The 26,797-nt window shown below is 35.0% G+C and overlaps 1 protein-coding gene across 1 annotated transcript in view; it reads right to left on the reverse strand.

Annotated features, from left to right (window-relative positions):
- UBE2Q2 (ubiquitin conjugating enzyme E2 Q2) overlaps positions 1-26,797 on the reverse strand; it is a 68,044-nt gene that overhangs the window by 34,984 nt on the left and 6,263 nt on the right. The window contains exons 2-8 of the mRNA XM_068556301.1: positions 21,673-21,774; positions 17,222-17,326; positions 10,167-10,223; positions 7,136-7,276; positions 4,165-4,249; positions 2,753-2,813; positions 1,911-2,001 (exon numbers count right to left, since the gene is read on the reverse strand). Of these exons, the coding sequence (XP_068412402.1) occupies positions 1,911-2,001; positions 2,753-2,813; positions 4,165-4,249; positions 7,136-7,276; positions 10,167-10,223; positions 17,222-17,326; positions 21,673-21,774 (642 nt within the window). The remainder of the gene's footprint in view (positions 1-1,910; positions 2,002-2,752; positions 2,814-4,164; positions 4,250-7,135; positions 7,277-10,166; positions 10,224-17,221; positions 17,327-21,672; positions 21,775-26,797) is intronic.

Here is a 26,797-nt window from a genome sequence, read left to right on the forward strand (position 1 = left end):
AAGCCCTCGCACAGAAACGAAGACCCAACACAGCCATAAATTAATTAATTAATTAAAAATTAAAAAAAAAAAAAAGATACGTTCCCAGGGGTTTTTTCCACCATACGAATCAGTAAAAATACAGTCACTAGCAATTTCAGTAAATATAAACCAGATTCACTCTCTAGGAAGACAACCCAGTTGATAGCCACAATAATTTCTACAATAACAAAGCTGTGGGAAAACAATGACATTTGACATTTGGGCTATTTGAAGAAAGTTCAATCATAAATGAGGATATAAGCCCAAACAAGAATATACACACACAAAAGCTAAGTAAGCAGCTTTCAGAAAATTACTCCTTTTTGCAAGTATAAAAGTATCCTTTCATGCCTTTTGTTTTCTTCCTTCAAAACATCTCATATCCATCTACTCTCACCTATTCCTACCACTACCAACCTTCATTGCTCTTTGCCCAGATTAAAATCAAAGTCCCCAACTAGTCTCCCAGAAGTCTACTCTATCCTATCTAAACTCTACTCTGATGCTGAAGGCATACTAATTCTTTTTTAAAAATAAAATAAAAAGCCTAACAGATCAATCATGCCCCTGCCTAAAAACGTCTGCTGGCTTTTTACCGCATTAAGGTAAGCCCCCAGACTCTTCATCATGATCTCCAAAGCTCTATAGTTTTCATCACAGATTTCTCCCCAGAAAGACTACAGGCTCTTGAAGAACAGGGATTATTTAGATGCCCCACATCCTCAAGCCTTCTATAGCACCTAATGCATTGAAGTCCACCTAACTGAAATGGGAAAAAAAAAAAAAAAAAGTTTATCTGCAAGACAACTGTTAACACAATTTTTTCTCAATTTCAAAGAACAGGTCAAAAAGAAGCTCCAAATAATTAAAATATAACCCCTTAGAAACACTTCCTAGTTTTTTTAAACAAAGATTTAAAACCACTACATTTAATCTAGATTCCATTGCTTTAACCTTTATTTTTTAGCATCTTTTAAAAACACTTAAATATAACACATAAATTTAGAAAAGTGCATAAAATATAAAGGTACACCATTACACACTAGCATGAAATAGTATCCATGCAACTACCACCCTGGTCAAGAAACAGACTATAGTCAATAAACAAGAAGCCCCCAGGTGTCCATTTCAGCTCACAACTCCCTCCCCGCTTACCTAGATGTACTTGCTATGCTAAACTGTATGGTAATCACATCTTCGTTTCTCTTGATAGTTTTATTGCCCAAGTATGAATCCATAAGTATTTCTCATTTTTGTTCCACTAAGAAGCCTTTTTAGAATAATTTTTTCCTAACTCCTCCCCGTCCTGCTCCCCGACAAAATTTTCCACACCACAGACATACTGTGTATCTATTTATGTATTGTGGCCCTTTGAAGGGCTACAGACTATTGTAATACCTAAGACTTTTTCACTCCAAGGACCAATTTTCACACCATTTGGGGGAATACTGCCTCCGTGAGAATGCATGCTTAAATAATATAATTCAGTTTTACCTATTTTTGAGCTGTACAAATGAAATTGTACAAAACATGTTTTGGGAATCTGGTTTCTTTTGCTCAACACTGTGTTTAAGATTCGTCTATCTTATTGCACATAGCTCTATTCTGTTTTATGAATACCACAGTGCTCCATTCTATTGGAACAGACACTTGGGTTATTTTTATTTGAGGCTATTATAAACAATGCTGCTTTGAACATTCTTGTGTTTGTCTCCTGGTGCATCTAAGTACTCATTTCTTGCAGGTTATATATCTAGGAGGAGAATTCCTGGACCACAGGATATGAGTATCTTCTACTTTACCAAGTTATACCAAATGGTTTTCCAAAGCAATTGTACAAATATACGTTGCCATTAGAAGCATATGGAGTCCCCTTACAATTTTCTTACCTTAAAAGAGAAGTTAAGCAAAATATATTCTATGCCTTCTTTTTCTTTTAAGATCTGAAGATCACTGTGCAAAGGACTATCAGGATCAACCCTAAGAATTACAAAACGAAAAACAGTTCAAACAAAAAGTCAGATTTTTTTTCTCACTAAACTCAAAAATGAACCATTCCAAGAGCTAAAACAAAGCCCCTAGGGTAAATTCCAAACAGAGAAGGTCTAAAGCTGCTCTATGGTTCCCGGAAAAACAAATTAACTATAGCCTCCAACTCCTTGGGATTAAATGTCCAAAAAGAGATCACAGTATTCTACATCTACTCTCCTAAGGGCATGCAAAGTTAGCAGTTATTCTAAAGGAAAGGGTCATATGTACATAATCTTCTCAAGAGAGTCTGCTTCTCTCAAACTGTATTATTAGACAAGGGGTTCAGGAGAGAAATTTACCATGGACAAGACCAGAAAAAGTGAAATCACTAACAAAATCTAAATTTGTCTACAACTGTTCTATATATTCAGGCCCTACTCAAATTTCTTATTTCAAATATAAACTGGTTGTCACAGTCAATCTCATCAAGTTATTTATACACTTTTGTTTGTATAGTTCCTAATTGTCTCACTGACTCCATGAAACACTTTTTCCCACAGCTGGCCCTTCTTTTTCTCCTCCTTCTTTCTCACTTTACTTAGTAAGCCCAAGAAACAGCTCATTTTAACAACCTAAGAACTATTTCTACAGAAACAGTAAGTAAAAGCCACAGTAAATAGGTATCAAATTAAGGGGGAAAAAATCTCCACTGTGATAGTCTACCATCAAAAAGAGTGGGTTAGCATAAAAAAGCACTTACTTCTGCAGTTTAACATGCCAGTCATATAAACTGTCATTTATGAGCTCCACTGAATAAATCCCTGTAAAGGTATAGGGCATGTTAGTTACTCTTCATTTGATCTTATAACTATTGCTCTGGTGTAAATGTATACACTAAATAGCCAACAAAAGCTACAAATTTTGCCATTAAACCATGGAACAACTAAGCTGTATTATAAATATTTTGGTGCTGGAGCTGAGTATCTTATGCCCTTAACAGATGGACAACTAAAGCCATCAATGAAGAGGATTTTTGGGGTTGAAAAACTTTACCATTAATTGTAAGAGGAAAAAAAAACTTATGCAAAATTATATGTACTTAAGACTTTTCTCCTATGCATATATGCAAACAGTTCTATTAAAATGGAATCCCTCTACATATAGTTTTATAATCTTTCTTCAACTTTTTGGGACATCTTTCCATTAGTATATAAAAATTTACTGTCAATCTTTTTAATAACTGTAGTAATTTATTTTATGGATAAGCCATAACTTAATTCCACCATATAGCTGGTTATTAATTTAATTTTTTGCTACTACAAATAATGCAGTAACAAGTGACGACTGAACATATTAAGGTAAACCAGTATTCAAATATTTAACTTTATTATGTTTCTACACACAAACTTTTAGATTTCTTATAAGAGGAACTGTTAGGACACCAAAACTTCTAATAACCTCAGAAACAAATCTGACTTATCTTGCACACTATAAAGTAGGGGGGTTTTTTTGCTTGTTTGTTTTTAAGTAAGCTCTAGTGATTTAGACTTGATCACTCTGAAAAATTCTGAATGGATCATAATGCTACCTTTTCAAACAAACTAAAGTTTGGCTCTTTCTCTTATTCAATACTATTAGACTCTCTGCAATAATATGAGGGAATTTTATTTCAGTTAGAGAGGTTCCACAATATTTAAGCCTTATTGGGTAAGAAAGAACTCTTAAGTCAAACTATAAATTTTTAGAAGTAATACCTTTAACTACAATAAGAGTTGATTATGTTGTTTTCAAAAAAAGGAAAAAAAAAACATAAAAATCAACTTGGCAACAGTTCTCTGTTCATACAATAAAACATACTCATCTTATTTACTTTCCAAAGCATATATTTCTTGTACCTTTCCCAGAAGATAAAAATTATGAGTTAATCCCCATCAGCAAGAAGACAAAAAATTATGTGTCCATAAAAAACATTTTAAAAATCCAAACAAGTGAACTCATCCTATTTTACCCCCCACATCTTTTGGTAACTTGATTAAATTTGTGTTTCACATTCCTAAAATAAAGTTAATAAACATTTCTGTTTCTGTCCAGTTATAATATAAGAAATGAAGTTACTATCTGAAAATTTAAAAGGGCATAATGGGACAACAGCAGAGATCCAGAGGTCCTTACCTGTTTTATAACTCTGTGATCTGTATATGTCCCTGAGCTCTTTCATAAGTCTATCTGAAGCTTGTACAGACCCAGACACTGCACCCTGAAACATAAAATTTGCTGTTTACCAGGATCTACTGATTTAAATAACTAAAGATTTAAGGTATCTGAACCTGAAATAAACGTTTACAATGATATCATAAAAATGGATCACCACTCAACATTTTAAGAAGTCAAAAAAGTTAAGTTCAATTAAATCAATGATCATGAAGTTTCAGTAGGAATATAAATTTGGGGCAGGTCTGATTCATTTACTATTTGTCATCTGAAAAAAAAAAAAAACAGCTAACCTATGTTCAGATCACTATGGCCCCTCCAATAGCCTACAACTAGTAAGGGTCTATTTCAAATTCCATCAATTAAAAAAAAAAAATTATTAATTTTTTTCTTTTTTACGATTTTATTTGGGGTGGGCAGTTTTAGGTTCACAGCAAAATTGAGAGGAAGGTACAGAGATTCCCCATATAGCTGCCCCTCACAGTGCATAGTCTCCCTCATTATCAGCATCCTTCGGAGGTACATTTCTTACAACTGATGAACCTATTTGGACACATCATTACATCTGAAGTCCATAATTTACCTTAAGGTACCTTTACCTTTTGGTGCTGTACATTCTATGGATCTGGATAATGACAATTATCTGCCCATTATAGTAACATACAAAGTATTTTCATTGCCCTAAAAGTCCTCCATGCTCTGTCGATTCATCCCACCCCCCACCCCGAAACCCCGGCAACCACGGATCTTTTTACTGTCTCCATAGTTTTGCCTTTTTCAGAATGTCATATAGTTGAAAACATAGTCTGCAGCCTTTTCAGATTGGCTTCTTTCACCAAGTAATATGGATTTAAGGTTCCTCCATGTCTATGTCCTGTCCTTGACAGCTCATTACTTTTTTTTTTTTTTTTAAGCAGGGAATAATATTCCATTGCCTGGATGTACTATAGTTTATTTATCCATTTTCCTACTGCTTTCAAGTTTTGGCAATTATGAACAAAGCTGCTATAAACATCTACATGCAGGTTTTTGTGTGGACATAACTTTTCAATTCATTTGGGCAAATACCAAGGAGCTCAATTGCTGGATTGTATGGTAAGAATATGTTTAGTTTTGTAAGAATCTGTCAGACAGTCTTCTAAAGTGGCTGTGCCATTTTGCGTTCCCATCAGCAATTAGAAAAGTTTCCTGTTGCTCCACATCCTCACCAGCATTTGGTGTTTTCAGTGTTCCAGATTTTGGGCATTCTAATAGATGTGTAGTGGCTCCATGCATTTTTGAAAATACTAGAAGACCCTCAATGTGATACATTAACTAAAGCAGTTCCCTTAATCAGACTATAAGAATCTTATACTAACAATCTAGTTTACATATCAAGAAATTGAGAAACAGCATGTCCACATACATGCAACTGGTTTCAATTCTTTTCAGTGTTCCAACTTCTCTGAAGATGAAAATGCACCAGTATCTTATCCTAAGACTGAATATGAATGGAACTATTTACCATAAGACAAAAACATTTAGAATGTCTTCTGAATTTAAAAAAACCTGACCTTGTAAAATTTTAAATGTTGCACCTTCAAAAGTTGCACTACACTTTGAGGTGGGGTAGAAAATCAGGTTTACAAAAGATATTACTACCTAGCGGTGTGACTTTGGCTACATTACTTGATAGGTTAAAACCCCAGTTTCACATCTATAGAATAGGAAGAATATTTCATACAGTGGTTATGAAAATCAAATGGGAAGGCATATAAAGGTTAAAGGACTTCGCTTAGTTTGTCATGTGATAGTGTTCAATAATTTGTAGTTGTTTTGACTATAACACACAAACTGGAAGCAATCACAAGATACAGAAAGTATAGTAAATATCTTTAACTTAGACACTACAAGCTTTTTTTTTTTTAAATAGTCAAGATAAGGACTTGGCTAAATTTCTTTGCTTTCTAAAGAAAGATCTGCCAATTACATTAATACAGTAAATAGGACTGAAGAAGTGACAGTAATCTACCTGTTTACAACACTTGTCATCTCCTTGCGTAACAATTCATTCCCTGTGTTAGAGAACCTATACTCAGGACAAAAGAACTGGTTCTCAGATTTCATGGGTTTGATAAATAGCTCTAACACAAAGGCAGTAAGTAAATAGTAAGTGTTGAGATGGATAGCTAGACTTTCATTTGATATTTCCCTACTCTGGGCATTTTATATACATTGTTCTCATTTATTATTTACAGGAATCATCTAAATGGTACATAATGTCCACATTATAGAATTGAGGAAACTGAAGCCACACAGCTGTGTTTGTCACCATGCTGCTTCACATAAAAGATGTTAAGTCAAAAGAAAAAATTACTTTTGGTTCAGTCAGGGCAGGACAAACCAGATGGCAACTTCATGAAGAAGAAAGAATTTGAATTATACTTTGTACGAGAGACTGAATTTAAATTTACACATCCCACAGGAGAAGGGTAAGGAGAGAAAACAGGATAAACAAGTTGGAAAGTGAATGATTTCAGATGAACAGGGTAGAAAGTGGCTATCAATAGATGAGAAATGTTGGGGGTTGGGGGAACTAGGGCAACAAAACATATGGCTGAATCTACAACCAAGGCAGGGATGGAGGGGGGTGGCTTTGATTGGTATCTTATTGAATTGCCCTGTATTTATATTATTCCTATATAGCTGACTCTTGAACACCACAGGTTTGAACTGCATGGATCCACTTATATGTAGATTTTTTCAATACGTACTACACAATCTGTAGTTAGTTGAATCCTCGGATGTGGAACCGTGGATATGGAAGGCTGGCTGTAAAGCTATACGTGGATTTCGGTGCAAGGTCAGCACCCCTAACCCCAGCACTGTTCAAGGGTCAACTGTAATTACTTAACCACAAAAGTCCAGGTTCTATATATTTACACATACTTACATTTAGATGGTCTTGCCTTTGAGTCTTCCTAATTTTCTCTAATATTGCCAAATTTTCTTTTTCAATTCCTTCATCCTCTGACTTTTTCCCACTAATAGGCTCTTCTTCCTTCATCTCATAATGATCTAAGTCTTCTATATCCTACAAAAAAAAAAAAAAATAGCTTATTCAAGCTTATGCCAAAAGCTAAATTATTCCTGACTCAGAGAACAAAGAGGAGAGAATACATGTATCCTATGAGTAGGGGAAAAAGCCTTCACATTCCATTCAAAAGGTTCTCTCCTTTTATATACTATATTTTAAAGCTAGAATCTGAGTAAAGCATATTTAATAGTTTTACAAAGCCATAACTATTACCAAAGAGCCATCTTAAATCGCTTTAAATCTCCTATTAAGGGGAACTTTTGAAACAGTTTAGCATGAGGTACCAAGAACCGTAACTCGACTTCTAGAAATCTATTAGATTCAGTTTAGAAACTAGTCTAAAATGTGAACACAGATTTAGGCATAAAGATGCCTATTTCAACTTTATAACCACAAAAACAAAATCTTCATGTGCAAAATACCAGAACAGTTAACTTAATTCAATGGAATACCAGAAGACCATTAAAATGCCAACAGAGCATAATGGTTTCTTCTGTATCAATAATGAAGTGAAAAAAACAGAATATAAAAATGAATATATAGAATCTTAATTATGCCAAAATAAGCACAGAAAAAAAGAGAATAGAAGGACACATACTGAAATACTAATAATTATCAATAGAGACATTTAGTGCTTTTCTTTTTCCAAGTTTTCTGTAGTGAGCACCTATTGATTTTTATAACTAGGAAAAAAGTTAGAAAAAGAATTTGAATATCGCTAAGCCAACATCTTTAATCACTACATCATTCTTCTCCCTCCTTTCCCTTAACATCAGCTCTTACATATTTAAAAATTCTGCATAGATTTGTATAATAAATCCTAACCTTTTTCTATTATCTTACTTCTAACTTTACCTCAATCATCAAAATCTCTAAAGAAGTAGTTTATACTTTATCTCCACTTTATCAAGCAGACTAATTCACTGTGATTTCTAGACCAGGTTAATTTAGACCACTTTTGTCCAGACTCAATGGTCTTTTTCTTGGACTGCCATCTCTTCAACTCCTATTACATTCCTTTCCTATTCATACCTTGTCTATGACTTCATGCTTCATGGAGCTCCCTTCCCCTGGTTTGCACCTTTCAGCTACAATTTTCTGTCCTACACTTGTTTTCTTCAGAGTTCTCACAAATACCCTTGGCCTGTATCTCCTCCTCCTCCTCCTCCTCCAACTTCAACCTCAGTCATGTTCTAGTGCACAAAATTTCTCCACTTGAGTATTAATCAACACAGAACAGAATTCATCATTATCGTCTTTACAAAACAATATTCACTGTACACTATTCTCTGCTTAAGGCCTTATCAACAATCACACCAAATATAAACATGTTTGTCTCTAATTCAAGACTTAGCCATCTGCCTTTTCTAGCCAAACTTGCTTTCCAAGACTCCAATACAGCAATCTCCTTCTCCCAAAAGGACAGCCTCCAATGCACCCAAACACACCATGCCCAGGGTTGCTCTGGGCCTTTTTACCACATTATTTTAGTTGCCTAGAATATCTTTTCACCTATCCTAATCTGACATCTCCCAAGTCCATCCTACCTTTCTAGATTTCTCTAAATGTTGCTGTCCTTTCTTTATATTATCTTGTGAGGGGAAAAAAGAAAGGTACATAAACTCATTGAGTACAATGTCTACTTTATTGTACATCGGACCCATGGTAAAGGTTTAATTTTTTTTTTTTTTTTTTTTTTTTTTTTTTTTTACTTATTTTATTTTTTATTTATTTTTGGCTGCGTTGGGTCTTTGTTGCTGCGCACGGGCTTTCTCTAGTTGCGGCAAGTGGGGCTACTCTACGTTGAGGTGCACAGGCTTCTCATTGTGGTGGTTTCTCTTGTTGTGGAGCATGGGCTCTAGGTGTGTGGACTTCAGTAGTTGTGGCACGTGGGCTCAATAGTTGTGGCTCACGGGCTCTAGAGCGCAGGTTCAGCATGTGTGGCACACGGGCTTAGTTGCTCTGCAGCATGTGGGATCTTCCCAGACCAGGGCTCGAACCCATGTCCCCCTGCATTGGAGGGCAGATTCCTAACCACTGCGCCACCAGGGAAGTCCCAGTTTAATGTTTTCTTGCAGTTTATTCCTAAGTTAAACTGCATGAAAACATTAAAAAAAAAAAATCTATCCCCCAAAAAAATCATTCTAACTGGACAATGTTAAGAACTATTTTACTTCCAGACTCACAAAACAAACCAACAACTACTTTAGTTCTAAGGCATTCTAAGAAGTATATTTTAGATTTAAGGTAATAACCTAAATTAATTCTAAGATCCAAACAGAAAAATGTTTTAAAACCAAGACTGTGGAACTCAAATCCTTTTTATCAGGTCAATGTAGAGACACAGATTTTCATTATGAAGTTTGAATTTAAACACAAAGATTCAGAGCCTGAAAACCTCTAAAATTTTATCAATGGCTGGCAACTAAACTGATTTAAGCTCAGTGTCTTTGGAATTTCCTCTTTGATATTCTTAGATGATTTTTCAACATGAGATAGTTTTCATTACTTCTAGTGAATAGTCGCTGAAATGTCAAATTCTCCTTTTATTCAAACACAAAACTTCTGAAACTTCGTAGTTCCTATTGTTAAACCAAATCAGGTTAAGTACTGATTACTATTAAATGTAAATATAATTTTAGTGCTAAATGTTAAGAGCTCTTATTTTCCATGAAACCAAATCCAAGGACATCAAGTAAGCAATTTGCTAAAAAGCATACCATGAATTAGAGGTAAAGTCAGATTTTAGAAATTGTTTTAAATTCCAAACTCAATGTGCTTCTCATTATTCCACATTAACAATGGTTTATAAAGGCGATTAGAAAATTAATAAAATGTTCAAAAGTGAAGATAGTTATGAAATGTTATTCTTATATAGAATACCTACTTCAGCCATCTCTTCCTCTTCCTCCTCTTCTGAAGTCACTTCTTCTGCTATGCCATTCTGCAAAGAAAAAAGAGTTTGCCAGGACTACACAGAACAAGTAAGCACACACTGAGTACATCAGAAGATTTTAGGGACAAACTATCAATCATCTGTCACTGCAGTTCCACTAAGAGCTTATTAAAGTTGAAACATTTACTTTTAAATTCAGCTTTGATTTGACAAATAATATTTATCAGCTTTTTAAGAAGAAACAATTTTGAAAAATTCAACTTAATAGATGCCTTAGAAATTAAGAAAGGCAATTAGTCAAATATAAAGCAAAACAGAAAAAAATTTTAAACATATTCTAATTTAAAGTCAGAAAACATTTTACACATATAGCTATGTGTATAAGGCTAATGGCTTCTTTTGCTTAAAATACCCCAGACGATGGGTTTCTTAAAATATCTACCTTTTTAGTTTTGAAAAGTCTGAATCTTTCCATAAATGCTACTGGCTTACATTTTAAAAGGTCAAATGTGTTGCACAGCCATAGACACTGCACAAAACTAAAAGTTATAAAGGGATCACCGTTTCACTAAGGAGCTATTTTTCTTTTTTTTTTTTTTTACATGTCATTTACCACAATATTTCTATATGAGACACAATTTAACACTCATTCACAACGAATCTGATGAGGTTTTAAGAAGGGCCTTCATACTTAGTTTTGTCAGAGTTCATAAAGACAAGCTTCCTGGACCAGAGCACAGTTCTCTAGGACACAATATATAAAAACTTAGTAGGATTTTTTCCCCTAGAAATTCTTGCTGTATTTGTTCCAACTACAGCTGGTAAGGATCATACTCATATAGGACGCCAACCTTGCTGGCCTCTTAGTGTGTCAGAACCAGAGAGAAAAGACAATTTTTTAATGTAACTCAATGCAGCAGAAATTTCTTAACAGATTTATCTCTCCCTTTTACTCAGGAGTTGGAAAAGTCCACCTGCCAGCACCTCCCCATTCACGCGCCACAGGCAGAGCACAGTTGTGCAAAACCAGAAAGGGGAGGCCATAGCAGAGAAGACTGACAATTGCTGAGGACACTCATAACAACTGACACTGATCAATGGTATACCTCATCTATAAATGAGTAGATAACCAAGCATCACCAGATATTTGAAGAAAACCAGCAATCTGAAAGAAAGGCACCAAGTTGAACAAGCAGAAAAAGTGACCTGAAGCATTATTAATGAAGGCAATAAAAGAGAATTTAAAAATCTAATAATTGGAATCTTTAGCAGTAATTGAGAAGATACTGCATCCACAAAACCTAACAAGATTACTATGTAAAGAACAAGAAAGTTCTGGGAAATCAAAAAGATCTCCCCTCAAAGAAAAAAAAAACTCAGAGGGGTCAGAGAGAACAACGGACCTAACTGAACAAAATATTTATGACTAAAGAAGACAACCAAACTGTGACATTCCCCTAAAATGTGGAGAAAAAGGAGGTGCGGGATGGGGAGAAGGTGATTGAAATAAGAGTTAGGGAAATGGAGATAGGAATACAGAGGTCAAATATTCATCCAGCATTCATTCAGAAGATGAGGGAAAGAAAGAGACAAATGTTGCCAACCTAAAGAAGGACTTCATAATAGCAAGTGGCTCTGAATGCCCCGAAGGAATGTTGAAAAGTAAAACCCCATACTTCACAGTTAAAGAAAAGAACCATGCCGACTTCCAGAAAGAAAAAATATAAAGAACTAAGAATCAGACAGGCATCAGACTTTTCATCTGTAACAACAAATACCAGAAGAAAAAAGTGTAAAGAACTTGGAAGAGACTCAATTATGAACTTAGAATTCGAAATCTAGTTCCATCAGGATGGAAGCCATACCTGTGTTTGTTCAGCACTGGATCCTCAGCACTTACATAGAGTACTTTACACAGAGTCAAATAAATACTTGTTAAATGAATAATAAAAACAGACACAGTATTCAAGGAACACTCTTCATACACATCCCCACAAATCCTTTCTAGAAAAAAAGACATTATTCAGGGATGTATTTCAGAAAGGGGCAACCATGGAATACAAGAAACAGCAATAAGCGAAGACAACAGCAACATCAATGGTTAAGTCTAAGCAATTGCTGCTAATGCAGCTGAAAGGTTACAGGCCATATTCTCTGACCACAGTGAAAAACGAAAAACCCCAAAGCCGTCTGAGAATCTTTAAAAAAATTTTTTTTCTAAATAATTCTTGAATTTAAGAAGAAATGGACCCTCATGCCCCAGTAATCCACTCTTAAATACATGCCCAGAGACATACTTGCACGGGTGTACCATGTACTACAGACAAGAATGATCATGGTAGCACTGTTCCTAATGGCAAACTGGAATCAACCCAAATGTCAGTAAACAGTCAAATGGATAAGTATGTTATGGTACACTCAAACAATGGAATAAATACAGCAATGAAAAAGAACTACAGCTACACACAATATAAATGAATATACTCACAATGGTGAGAAAAGACAAACATGAAAGAATACATAGTAGAACTCTTAATATGAAGCTCAAAAAACAGGCAACACTAAACCATATTGTTCAGGGTTGCATATATGAGTGATAAAACTAGAGAAAAGTAAGGAGAGGATTAGCATACAAGCGAATGATAATCTGGAAGGAGCCTGCAGAAGATTCTGTAGTGCTAGCAATGTTCTATTTCTTTACCTGGGTGGTGGCTAGGTGGTATAGTTGTCAGGTATTCACCATAACTTTTATACTAAACCTATGTCTATATGCTTTCAATACTATTATTTTGAACTTTTTCTTGCAAAATATAAGAGTAATACAAACAAGAGATGGAATCAAACTACTTAGGAAATACAAACTATTTAGAAAATAAGTATACTAAATTTTAAAACCTGTGCAATAAAGTCAAACAGCACTCGGAAGAAAACGAACACCCTTACATGTTTGATAAAAAAGCAGTTTAAATCATGTTGATCCAGTAAACTAAAAAAGAAAACGGAGAAATTATCAAGACTGGAGTGAAAAAGAAAAACATTCGATTTAACAAATAAAACTAAGGGCCAGTTCTTTCAATAGACCATTATAATAAAACAGACAAGCCTCCGACAAGTAATGAAGAAAACTTCAGGATTATAACCACAGATGAAGATGATGCAAAAAGTGAATACTCTGCACATCTTTCCAACAGCTTCAAATGTATAGATAAAGTTACCAATTTTTTAGAACCTAAAATTACTAAAACTGACAGAAGAAATGGAAAATCTAAATAGACCAATACACAGAAGAGAAAAATGGATCAGGTTCAGATCTTTGTTTAAATCAGGCTTTCTCAACCTTGGAACTATTGATATTTTGGGCCAAATAATTCTTTGTTGTGGAGAACTGTCCTGACGTTGCAGGATGTTTAGTAACATCCTGTCTACCCACAAAAAGCCAATAGCACACTTCTCCAACCCGGCCAGCTGTGACAATCCAAAATATAGCCAGATCTTTCCAAATGTCCCATGGGAGGCAAAACTGCCCCCAGTTGAAAATTAAAACTGTTCTAGATCTTAGGAAAAAAAACACAAAGCCTCCCAAGTCATGAGACTGCTTATACCCTGATACCAAAATGAAACAAGAAGAGCTTAAAAGGAAACAGACTATATTACAATCTCACTTAAAGTATAAAAATCCAAAAATAAAGTATCATATCTATTGTGTTCCACCCCCAACTACCAACCTATGTAGGTGCTGAACGTTTATTATGGGAATGCAAGGATGACTCAAAATTAGGAAATTTCTTCATGTAATTCACAAGTTATATCTTGTGAATGGAATTATATGCAGTCGTGAAAAACAAGGTAGATCTATATGTACTGTGTCCACGATATATTAAGTTAAAAACCTAAGTTGCAGACATTCTAAAGAAGCAGATTGAACATAAGATATATTCTTCTCCCATCTCTTTCCTGAGGCTCCACTAGAATTACAATGAAGACATACGATGAAGAATAAACACTGTACAAACACACAATGGTAACAAAAAATAAAAGGGGGCTACCAGCAGAAAAAAGAATTCACTCATGCTAGAAGATGACAGTGAATGGAAGAATGGTAATTAATGGAGCAAACAAGTAAAGCCATAGGATAGGAGATAATCAGGAGGCTAATTTGTCCCACAGCACCCTGGAGAGGCTCTAGACTCAGACACCAGGTACATTCGACAGCAGGAGTGATGGATAGGATTGAAAACGTAGATTAACTGAAAGCCTGTATACAGAACAAACTGTCCAGCCACCAAAACACACTGCTCTCCTTAAGCAAAACTCAGGCATACATATCTACCTCAAGCAAGAGATTATAAGGTTTCATGTCCAGAGAAACCAAATAGTTCCAGCCATCATTTATGATTATGCCAGGAAATAGGGGGTGGGGGATAGGGGGTTGAAGTCAGCTTAAATTCCTCCTAAAAGCGATCAGTTGACAAGTCTTGGCAACAAAGAACTCCCAATCAGCCTTTCAGTATACCTCTCTCAAATATGAATGAAGAAAAAGAAGGAAAAAACATGAATAAGCAATAGAGAATAAATAGATATATGAGGAAAGTCTTCAAAAAGAAAAAAAAGACCAAGATAAACTAAAATAAAATTATTAAAGACTTATTAAACTTATTAAAGAAAAACAGAGATGCTTGAGGGAGAGTATCAAAGTAACTCCCTAAAGACACTCGTGAATATATTACATTGATAAAAATAAAAATAGAATGCTATGAATAAGGAATAATCAGAGAACAAGAACTTATGGTTCATCTTTGGAGAGGACCCATAGTGAACGACACCTCCCAGCATTCATCCCTCATATGGACCCCTCCCACCATATGGGCTGGCCCTGTGACTTGCTTTAACCAATAAACATGGTGGAAATGACACTGGGCCAGTTCCAGATCTAAACCTTAAGAAAGCCTGGCAGCTTCCACTTTTGTGCTCTTAGAAGCCAAAAATAAAAATTCTGACTACCTTCCTAAAGAAAGAGAAGCCATGTGAAGAGACCCTGGAATGAAGCGATGTCATGTGGACAGAAGGGCCATGTGAGGAAACAGCAAGGCACCAGACATGTGAATGAAGAAGCCATGCTGGACATTTCAGTGCGGTCACGTGTCCAAATAACTACCAGTCCCAGCCACTATCTGACTGCACAGTGAAGTCAGCAGAAAAACTGTCCAGCTAAGCCTAACCAACTCACACAGTCGTGCGAGACAGAATTGTTGTTTTAAGCCATTAAGTTCTAGGGTAACTGGTTAAGCAGCAATAAATAACCAAAATAAAACTTAAAGTTATGATTGTTCAAATAAAATTTCCAGAAGTTGAAAGATAAGAAAAATGTTCCAGAATTTGAAATTAAGACAAAGAGACAGAATATAGTCATAATAAGAGATACAAAGACTCAAGTGAGGAGGTCTAAAATCCTATTAGTAGGCATTCCAAAATGAACAAATAAAGAATGGAAGGGAGAAAGTTACCACAGAAAAAAATACAAGAACATTTACCCAAGAAGAAAGATTCAAGAATCCAAATTTGAGAAGGTCCATCCATACTGAGTGCCCAACAAAAATGGAAAAACAAACAAACAAACCACAACTCAGTACACCACTGTGATATTTCAGAACAGCAGGGAAAGGACAAAGTCCTAAAAGCTTCCCAAAGTCACACAGAGATGACTAAGACTCAGAATGGCATCAGGCTTCAACAACACCATTGACTAGAAGACAACAGCAGTTACCATTTATTCTCAGGGAAAATTATTCTCAACCTAGAATTATATATTCAACCAAACTATCAGTCAAGTGAAGGCAGAATACAACAGCAGTTACCATTTATTGGGCATTTACTACGCATCAGGAACTGCTCTAAATGATTTACATGTACCAACTCATTTAATCTTTATAGCTCCCCCCAAATATAGGTATTACTACCATTTCCCCATTTTGCAAATGAGAAACTGATGTACATATTGCTAGGTAATTAGCCCAAGCTAATTAGGTAATTAAACCAAGATTCAAACCCATGGTGGTCTGGCTATATATATATACACACACACACATATATATATATTTCTTTTTTTTTTAAGAAGTTAGAACTCAGAAAATGTATTACCCCTTGACATTTTTTTAAGATTTTACTTGCATAAAATCATTTCACTCAGGCAAAATGAGAAAAGGTAAGCCAAGAAAGAAGACATGAAATCTGGAAACAGTGGATCTACTACTCCAGCAGAGGAGACAAGAAAAATTTCAAGATGACAGCTTAATAGCCAGCCCAGAAAACAACGTGCCAAGTCTGGTGCAGAAGAACCAAAGGCTCCAGAAGAGAGGGAGATCTCATAGAAAAGAGACAGAACATAACTTTTTTAAACTAAGAATTATTATTATAAGGAAGACATTGCAAAACAAAAAACTGTACAGAGGAAATATAATAGAAAACTCTACATGACAAAGTTCTAATGATAAGTGGTGATTATTCGTATGACTAAATATAATGATGTTTTAGGAAGGGGAGGTGGGTGGGTAAGTGGGTGGTATAAGAGCTAAATCTTTATTATAGTACAAATCAATAAATTATGCCTAAATAGGTAAATCCAGAAATCCAGAGAGGTTAGAAGTGGTGGTGAGCTAGTGGCTACTTCTGCTGCTTGGAGGAGATAACATTTGAGTTAGGACTTAAGAAGCACAAATGGGTATAGAGAGATGGCATTCCAGGTGAAGGTAAGTGAATAAACAAAAGCAAACAACTGCAGAAGCAAGGAACAGTTATGGAAACCAGGAACATTAACAACAAAAAGGTGGTGGTAGGGAGGGGGCAACTGTTTGCCTGTCATAGTAAATAGGAGCAGCCCCCAAGAATGAAAAGGTTATTTTTAGTATCTAAAACAAACAAAACAATTCAACAGGGAAACAAAAACTAAGTTCTAAATAAGTTGTATAATAATGAGAAATCATCCTAGTTTTACTTGTGCTTGAGACAATTTATTTTAGCTCTTGAACACTAGAGAATCTTTACTTTACCTGACCCGTGGGTAGTGGTTGATCTAGCATCTCAACATCCAGGTGCTTAGGAAGGTTATATAATCTGCAGAGTTCACATATCAACCACTTCAACTGCTGACGAAGCTACAAAACACATTTCAGTAAATAAGCATTATGTTAAAGAGCCCTTAGAAGACATGAATAACACTATAACTACTGTAACTAATCCAGTAGGAAATGAGAAAAGTTTATTACTGCTCAATTACAGCCTACAGATAAAATAACAGTCTTTAAAAAATATTTTAGGGGCTGCTAGTGTAAGAAAGTTACTATGGCTTTAGTGCAATCCCTACAACTGATACCTAGCAGAATGACATCAACAAAATGGCAGAGGAAGGGGGGCACCAGACATTGTCTAATTTTCAGTTGTTAACTTCTTTTCTTAGTAACTTACAAGAATACATTAATACATTAATGAGGCTACAAAAAAACAGAGGCAGTGTTGCTGCACATGGGTTATAAAATTATATATTTCACAGTCATTCATTTGAAAGTAGAGGCAAATGTGGTCTAGCAGACAGAGCCTTGGAATCCAGGTGACCTTGGATACAATATCTAATGCCCTGAGTTTTGAGTCTCCCCATCTATAAAACAAGGAAATTAAAACCTTCTCGTAAGGGTAAAGATTAAATGAACTCTTCTGTGAAAACACTTGACATTTAGTAGGCTCTTAAGTGTTTGTCTAAACAAACAAACAAACAAAAAAAGACCTTACTAGGAAAACTGCAAAGAATAACTCGTTTCCATTTTTAAATCCAAATTTTTTTAAAGCATATTTACTTTAAGTAAGCAAGGTAAATTATGTGCACAAACATGTTTTTCATTGTTTAAAAAACTGTCTTCAATGTATAAGTTTAGAATTATGATTTAAGAAGAATGGTCACTATCAGTAGCCATGATTGGCAGCAAGTAAAGCAACTGACTTCACTTGGTCAGGAACAGTTTCCTGGATGTCTCTAACCAAGAAAAGAGATGAAGAGAAAGGAGCAGGTTTATGAAGGACTAAGGAAAACAGACACAGAATTAGAATGGGTTAAACAAAGCAAAGAATAAGCCTTTCCAAAGTGGACAATGGAGCAAGTAAAAATGAGGAAAGTTGAGCAGTAAATTAGTATCAAAAAATATCCTCAAGCTTAAAAAGCAGCAAAGCCCCACCGTGGATTTGTTATCTGTCAGATAAGCTCTGTTTTGTGCTCAGTACATAACAAAGACGAGGCAGGGTGAGCTGGACACAGACCCAACACTCCAACCCCTGGTACAGGAAGAGCTACGGTAGCACTGTGGGAAAGACGGCAGCGTGGTGGAGATGCACCAAGCAGTAAGAAACAGAGCAGCACACCTTCCAGGAATTTCAACTTCACGCTCCCCCCAAAAAAGGGTTTGAGGGATCGAAGGTAGTATTTAAGGAAGTACTTAAGCAATATTTATAGAAGGGAGATGGTCAGGTCTTAGAAATTTACTAGATAGTTTGGGGTTGAGAGGGTGGGAGTCAGGAAACACTGGTATAAAAAAGAACTCTAAGATAGTTCCCAGCTTCAGACATGGGTAACAGGTTTCATTATTTCATTTTGCCCCATTCACAATCACAGAGAGAATTTTTGAGGGGAAACATGATGCGGGAGGTGGAGTACTAAGAGGTAGATGAGTTTAAATTTAGATGTAATCATTTTGAACAGCCACGGCACATCTGAGTAAGATTTCCTGGATCTTGTGATAGACAGATAACGGGTTTCAAACTCAGGAGAGAAATTTTATCTAGAGATACAGATTTAGGAATCACTGGAATATAGGCCATGATTTAAGTACTGGGGGTAGAAGAGATTACTCAGAGAAAGCGCAGAATGAGAAGAAAGAGGCAGACCAAGGAATAAGAGCTCAGAGGAGACCAAGGCAAGGCAATAATAAGAGATAAAAACAGGAGACAGTGATCTGATGGAAATCCTCATCAGATTATCAGTTCCCAGAGGACAGGGATATGACTTGTCTTTTATACCCACCACTTACCACAAAGCCTGGCATAGAGGCCAATTTTTAAAAAAATACTTTTCTGCGTTCTACTACTAATAGTTTCCTGTATCCACCCAGGTGAAAAAAAAAGGTATGTATAATCCAGCATAGGTATATATATTTATTTTTTTACACCATATACTAAAGGAGCCAGATTATAGACAATATGCTATGCCCTGCTTTTTCACTTTAGTATATCTTGGAACATTGTATGTGCTCTTGTGGAAAGACTGACTGCATTCTTCTTAACTTCAACATGATATTCTATCATAAAACTATACAGTAATTTTTATTTAACCAGCTCTTTATTGGTGGACAATAAGGAATATGTGTTTGTTGAATGGAGGAATGTTTCAGTAAGGAAAGAATCAACAGTATCAAAATGCTGCAGAAACTTTAGGACTGAAAAAGAAGTCCTGGATTTGGCAACTAGAAGTAAAAATTTTAGTACAACAAAGATGGCAGAATCCAGATTATAATGAATTAAATGAATTAAAGGTGAGGAAATATAGCTTATTCTTATTCAAGAAACTAGGTTATAAAATAACTGGCAGAGAGTATAAGAAAGAGTGAAGTGTGAGTTTTGGTTTTTTTCTTTTATGTAAATATTTATTTATAAAATTGGATCCAATTTTATATCCTATGTCAATTTACTTTATGAGCATTTTTTTGATGGATACTTTAGACATCAAAAAATAACCCCACTCATTTCTACTATTACAAAACTTACACCTTTAGATCTTTAGAGGCAACCTCCTAAGCAGTAAGGGAGCTAAGTCTATCGCTCTTTACCTGTCCTGTTGCCCCTCCCCTGCTGGAGATGTGAACATGTGTCTGTCTAGCTTTTAATTTTTTCCTCTAACTTTCATGGCTCTCTTATTACTCTTATAATACTCTATAAACCAATGTTCTTCTGTTCTTAATTTTAAGAATAGATGTGCTTAAACCACCTCTAACTTATGGTGACAAAAATCTGAGGTAAGTCTCTAAATTCCCCAAATGGTTAGTTCTCCCATTTACTATTAATAGAATAATCTATCCTTTCCTTATTGAGTATTTTGGTTCAATTTAACTCATTCTAAATTCTCAATTGCATGACTCTGTTTCTAAACTTCTAACTGCCTTTACTTGTCCAGCTCAGTGCCAGTACTCAATATTTTATTTTATTCAATATCTGGTCAGACAAGTCTCTCCTCATTTTTTTTCAACTCCATTATTGTTTTTGATTACTTACTCTTCAAAAACTTTAGAGTCACTTGTCAAGTCCCAAAAATAAATCTGTTGGGATTTTTACTGGCATTGCATTCAATTTATAAACTAACATGAAGCTATACAGATAACTGACATATTTATAATATGGAGTCTGCCCAACTAGGAACACAGTAGTCAAGTCTTTCATTTTACTCAGCAAATTTTTGTAGTTTTCTTGATACAAAACCTGCACACCTAACCTTATTCCTAGGTATTTAATTTTTTTAATTTAATTAGAGTTGTCAATAAAATACTTGTCCACCATATTTTCTGATTATAGCTGATATTTGGGAAAACTTGATTTTTATATAATAGAACTTTTAACCAGTCATCTTAAAAATTGCTTTTTCAGCTGACTCCTTTGGATTTTTTTTTTAAGGTAAACAATCATGTCACCTGCAAATAATAATTGGTATTTTTCTATAAGGACTTTGTGACATCGTGGAAAAATGTAATGATAATGTTACCTTTAAAAAAGCGTTTAAATTATACAAAATACAGCCTCAACTATTTAAACATATGTATAAGAGTATGTGTATTTTACTAGCAAGGGAAAAAAATACTGATAAAAAATAGCCATCATGTCAACTAATGGTTGTATCAGGTAGAGAAAATAAGATTTCTATTTTCATTTTTTTGTTGCTTTTAACTTTATTAGTTCTCTCACAATGGTCACTTATAGTTTTATAATCAAAGAAACCAGGTTTCTAAAATGGAAAGTTAGATTGTTTTATATATTAGAAAATAACTTTTTATTTATATACCTTTGACTTTTACCTCAGAGTTATAGACTCTTGACAGAAGCAGCAATTGGTGTCATTCTGTCATTATTTCCCACTCACGTCTACCTTGGTCCTTTTCCCTTTTTCTACTTCCTACCTTGGCTAGTGGTCCCAACCAAAAAGGCCTGCTTGGTTTAATGATTAGGATTCATGGAAAAGAGACCACCTAATTCCTGATCTAAATTAAGACTATACCTATGTGGAATAAAAATGAAAAACTAGGTATTAAACAGTAGAATATGAAGGACAAAAAAAAAAAAAAATCTTAGAGAAGCTAAAACCCAGGTTATCAAATAATCATTAATCAGGCTTCTATATCACATTACTTCTTAACACTTAAATTCTATATGTTCATGAGAAAAAAAAAAGTAGTGTGGCTTATCTTCTCACCGAATTGTTGTTCTTAGTGTCTTCTAGACGTTCCAGAACTGATGTCAGATTTGGGTCATCTGAGTCCACAAACCATATTGGTGAAGAAGATGGATAAGATTCCTGTTACAGAGACATCTACGTTAAACACATTTACAGACAGGCTAACCTGGATATGCAATTAAACCTCACCACTAAATGGCAAGATGACCACAAATTTAAGTAAAACATATCATGGAAAGAAAAGTAACACATTAAAATCCATGTGTGGAGAAACAAAATTTTTAATGGATTTTTTTTAAACAAAAATTAAGTTTTACAGTTTAATCTTTCCTGTTCCATGTTACATAATTTATTAGTCTTTAAAAAAAAAAAAAAAGGACTTTACCCAGTAAGCAATATGATTTAAAACAAACAGAAGAGAATACACTGCAAAAGTTATGCTTCATCGAAAGTATGCAAGCACCAAGGAAGACAGGCTTCCTTTCTTTACAAAGAAAGGTCTATCATGGCCTGGATTCACCAGCTTTAACATTTAAGGGCTTTAAAATCTGGAATCACAATAAATCCCTCAAAAAGCAAAAACAAATTAAAACCAAAAACTGAAAAACCCCAACCTTGAAGCAGTCTACAGAGTTAAACCATACTACTTTTTGGCTTTTAATATAATAAAACTACATTTCTAAGATTTAGCTAGATGAGCTCTAACTCTGAATTTTTTAAATAAAGCAAAGGAATACATATCTAGGCCCATGTTTTTAAATCCTTACAAATGTTAAAAATGATTTTTTAAATCTTCTACTCACTATACTACTTGCCTTCTGAGTAGTATAATTACAGAAGTTACTTTGAGATTTCTCTCCAATAGAAAATTGGCCCCTAAAAAATCAATCCCATTTAATTTTGCCTTTTTCCTAATAATTTTCCATCCCTTCTTAGATTTCAAGGAAGACAGTAGCTTCTAAAGGACAAATTTCTTAAATGAGGTTAAGATTACTTCTTAAATATAGCAAGGTGTTAGAAAGGCAGAACAAACAGCAACATAGCTGTCTTAGGGCTGCATTCCAGTGCTCACTAGCCACGGGAGTTGGGCTCTGAGACAGGCATTCTCCTTGTACAGCTGCTGTCTGTGTGCTCCAGCTCATCGAGGTCAATGATGTTCTTGAACACTGTAATAGGCTGCCTCTAAAATGGCCCCAATAATCTTAACCTCCTGGTAGTCACACCCTTGTACAATGTAATTCCCTCCCCTAGACCTGAAGACTCACTTCTAACAAACAGAATACAATAAAAGTAATGGATGTCACCTCTGAAATTAGGTTACAAAAAGAGGAGAAGTTCTGTCTTGCTCACCCTCCCCTGCTCTTTCACTTGCTCTCCCTGATGGAAGCAGCTCCCTACGGAGAGGCCCAAATCCACTTGGCAAGGGATTGAGAGAGGCCTCTGACCAAGAGCCAGCTAGAATCTGAGGTCCTCAGACCAACAGCCTGAGGAGATGAATCCTACCAACAACTGCATGAATGAGTTGGAGGCAGAGCCTCTCCCTGTCCAGCCTTGAGCTGACTGCAGCATCAGTCAACACCCTGACTGCCTTGTCAGAGACCCTGAGCCAGGGAACCCAAGTAAGTCATGCACAGATGCTTGACCCGTAGAAACTGTGAGGTAATTTTGTTTTAAGCTGCTAAACTTGTTGCAGAGCAATACATAACTAATTCAACCATAAAATTCCAATATTTTATTCCATCACACAAACTATTACCAAGAAATGCTATTACTACATATATATTTTTAAAAGCACAATTACATGTGTTGATTTTTAAAAGTTAATGAACTAAGCATGACATGTTTCCACCTATTAACAGACATTTACTCTGTTCATTTGTACTGTTTTCTATTATATATTAGGGAAAAGCCATTATTATTAGTATTAGCTACAGTTAGGTTCTAGTCATAGAGAAACAACAATTCTGCAGAAACAGTTTAAAGAAGCATTGCTTTGAGAACTAGAATCTCAATTATAATATAGTTGGAGCCACAGAAACTGACGATTTTTAAAGCATTTTACAAAATGTTCTTTAAAGAAAGAAAAACTGTATTGAAGTAGGACATCATTATATCCATTCAGTAATGGTTTATTTTTGTATTCTCATTCCTCAAACTCTTACTGTGTCCCAAACCTCTTTCAGGCTAAAAGGTAGATAGACTGTCTTCAAAATTAATCCTATTCTTAAAGAGAATTACGTATTACATTTTCTTTAAAGTCTTCAGCCTAGTTTGAGAACTCACCATCTAAACCATTTTTTTTGTTTTAGATTTGTATTTTCTTTAGCCTTAAAAAAAAAAAAGCACTAAATTCCCAGCTTCATTGTGTAGATTAAACTTCTCCATAAGCAAAAGAAAATATATGAATTGTTGCTCTGGACTAAAATCCCTCAAAACCATATTATAAGAATTGCAAAAAAAAGAAAAAAAGAAAAGAAATACTGAGATCAGTTACTACCTATGCCATATTTTTCTAATCCTGTACAAAAGAAGACAGGATATATACTAGGTCTAAGCAACTATGTTAACAGTTCTCAAGTGGGGCCCTTGGACTCCTAGGTCCAAACTATTTCTACAAGAATACTAAGATGTTAATTGCTTTTTTCACATTGACATCTGTACCAATGGTGCAGACATAATGGTGCGTAAAACTAACTGCTGGTACCTTAGCACAGATAAAGGCAGTGACACCAAACTATACTTGAAGACATGGTATTCACCACCATTCATTCAAGGTGTTTAAAAGAAAAAAAAGGCATTTCACTTATGAATGTCTGTGATGAGGCAGTTATTTTACTATATCTCAATCCTTATGTCTTTTTAATATTGCAAGTGATGAAATGTGAAGCACAACTGAGCACTCCTACAGAACACATGAGAAAAAGCACTTGTATGACTGAGTTGTGAGCTGAACTAACCACTCTCACAGGACACAATTTTCACTTGAAAGAATGACTGACAAACAATGGTTATTCCAACTTGTATTTTTGATAGATGTTTTCTCCAAAAAGAATGAAGAGAGCCTGTCATTTCAAGGAAAACACAGGACAGTATTTATTGCCAGTGATAAAATTCAAGCTTTCAAGCAAAAATTAGAATTTTGCAAAACCTGTATCCACCACTGTGAGCCTGACAGCTTCCTAACAGTATTCTGATGAGGTTGATGGTGATATTAATGAATATAATGTTTTCATGTCACCTAATGAAATGTATCAACATTTAGAAGATTTCAGTGAAACAATATTTTCCAAATGACCAATGCATTATGTCATAATATCATGGGTAAAAGATCCATTCAAAGTTCAAGAAAAAAACAAGTTTGGGTAGAGTATCCAAAAAGAATATCTACAACTATCTAAAATAGCTGTTACAATATTCCTTTTTCCAACCAAGTATCTGTGTGAGGCTGGATTTTCTTCCTATTACTTCAACCAGAATAACATATCACCACAGATTGAATGCAGAAGCAAATGACAGACCAGACATCAAACAGATTCACCTCAAAAAATGTAAAATTGTGCCACTATTCTCGTTAAAACTTTTTGGTTTAGAACATAAGGTCATTTTCCACAAAAACATTTATATTAACATGTAAGGAGTTTATCTTAATGAATATTTTAAATATTTGTTTTAATTTCTAATGATAAATATTGATAGATAACCTACATAAACAAAAGCTCCTTGGGACCTCAATATATTTTTAATAGTGTAAAAGAGTCTTGACTCCAAAAACCTTGATAACTGCTGCCTGCCCCCCATCCCCCAACCTTTTTCCCCCTCACTCTCAGAATTTCTTCCTTGGAAGAAACATCCTTTTATCATTCTATATTGTGGTTCTACTGAGGTTAGTTTTCCTATCTCCTTCCCATCTTCCTACCTCCCTCCCTTGACCCAAAACCTGATCACAAGTCTCTACCAGCCTATCCTACTCCCAGTGGTTAGCTGTCAGATGAGCTAAACCAGGCAAATCTGGGTCTTCTCTGGGACTAGAGCCGTCTTTCTTGGAGACCTATCATAACAAGGACAATGTTGGCCAACCGGGGTAGCCAGCATTTATCTTGCCAAAATAGAGAGGGTTAAAAGAAACCAAACTGTTTTCTAGAGGGTCAGAGATATTTATACTATACTTTGTGCCATGACTGTGAGAATGCCCATTTCACTTCACACCTGCTAACATTTTTACCAATCTGATAAATAAAAGCTGCTACCTGGAAGAAAAAAAAAAAGTTCCTATACAATATAATTTGTTACAACATCTCCAAAAACCAATTCATCAACAAAAATAGAAAGCTATCACTTCTAGGAAAATTTCAAAGGATATTACCTATATGCACAAGGATTTAGCTCTAGCTGTTAATGTTCAAAGCATTACTTAAAATAGAAGAAAACAGAAACCACCGATAGTAGGAGACACGACTGACTCAATGCTATAGTCATATAACAGAACAGCACATGATAATTGAAGACATTGGAGGAATAAGTTTATGACAAAGGTCTACAATATTACTGAGTGAAAAATCAGATAACAAAATAACCTGATCTTTTTTTTAAAGGGAGAGGGAATCTACATAAACATAAGAGAAAAAAGATGACCAGATGACAAGATATGTACCATTATTTTGACAGTGGTGTCTTCTGAGTGGCAGAACTACAGGTGATTTTTTTTTTCTTCTAGTTTTGCTTATCTGGTTTTTAGACTTCTTAAATGTCTTATTTTCCACATTATAAAATATCCACTACCATCACCTCTGGAAACTGAATCTTCAGCACAAATTTTACATCATGGTCAAGGCTTGTTCAGTGTAATATTTAGAAGACAATCTACATACTTTGAAAGGCATCTAAAATTATCACCAATATTTAAAACTAAGCATTAATGCTTTCAACCTCTCATATACCTCAAGCTTTTAAATTTTTACAAGGTTAACAACTAAGCTTTGTATCTATCTTGAAAAGATAGTTTCCTTACTATTTCTCTTTAAAATGACCCATGATATACAATTTTTAAACAACAGATGGTGCTCTAAAATCCCAGTGTAAGTTCAAGCAGCTTTCCTTACATTAAATGTTTAAGTGCTTCTAACACCTCTCTTTCTCGCCAGTT

Source organism: Eschrichtius robustus, chromosome 1 (assembly GCF_028021215.1).
Source record: "Eschrichtius robustus isolate mEscRob2 chromosome 1, mEscRob2.pri, whole genome shotgun sequence".
In the NCBI taxonomy this organism is placed as follows: Eukaryota; Metazoa; Chordata; class Mammalia; order Artiodactyla; family Eschrichtiidae; genus Eschrichtius; species Eschrichtius robustus.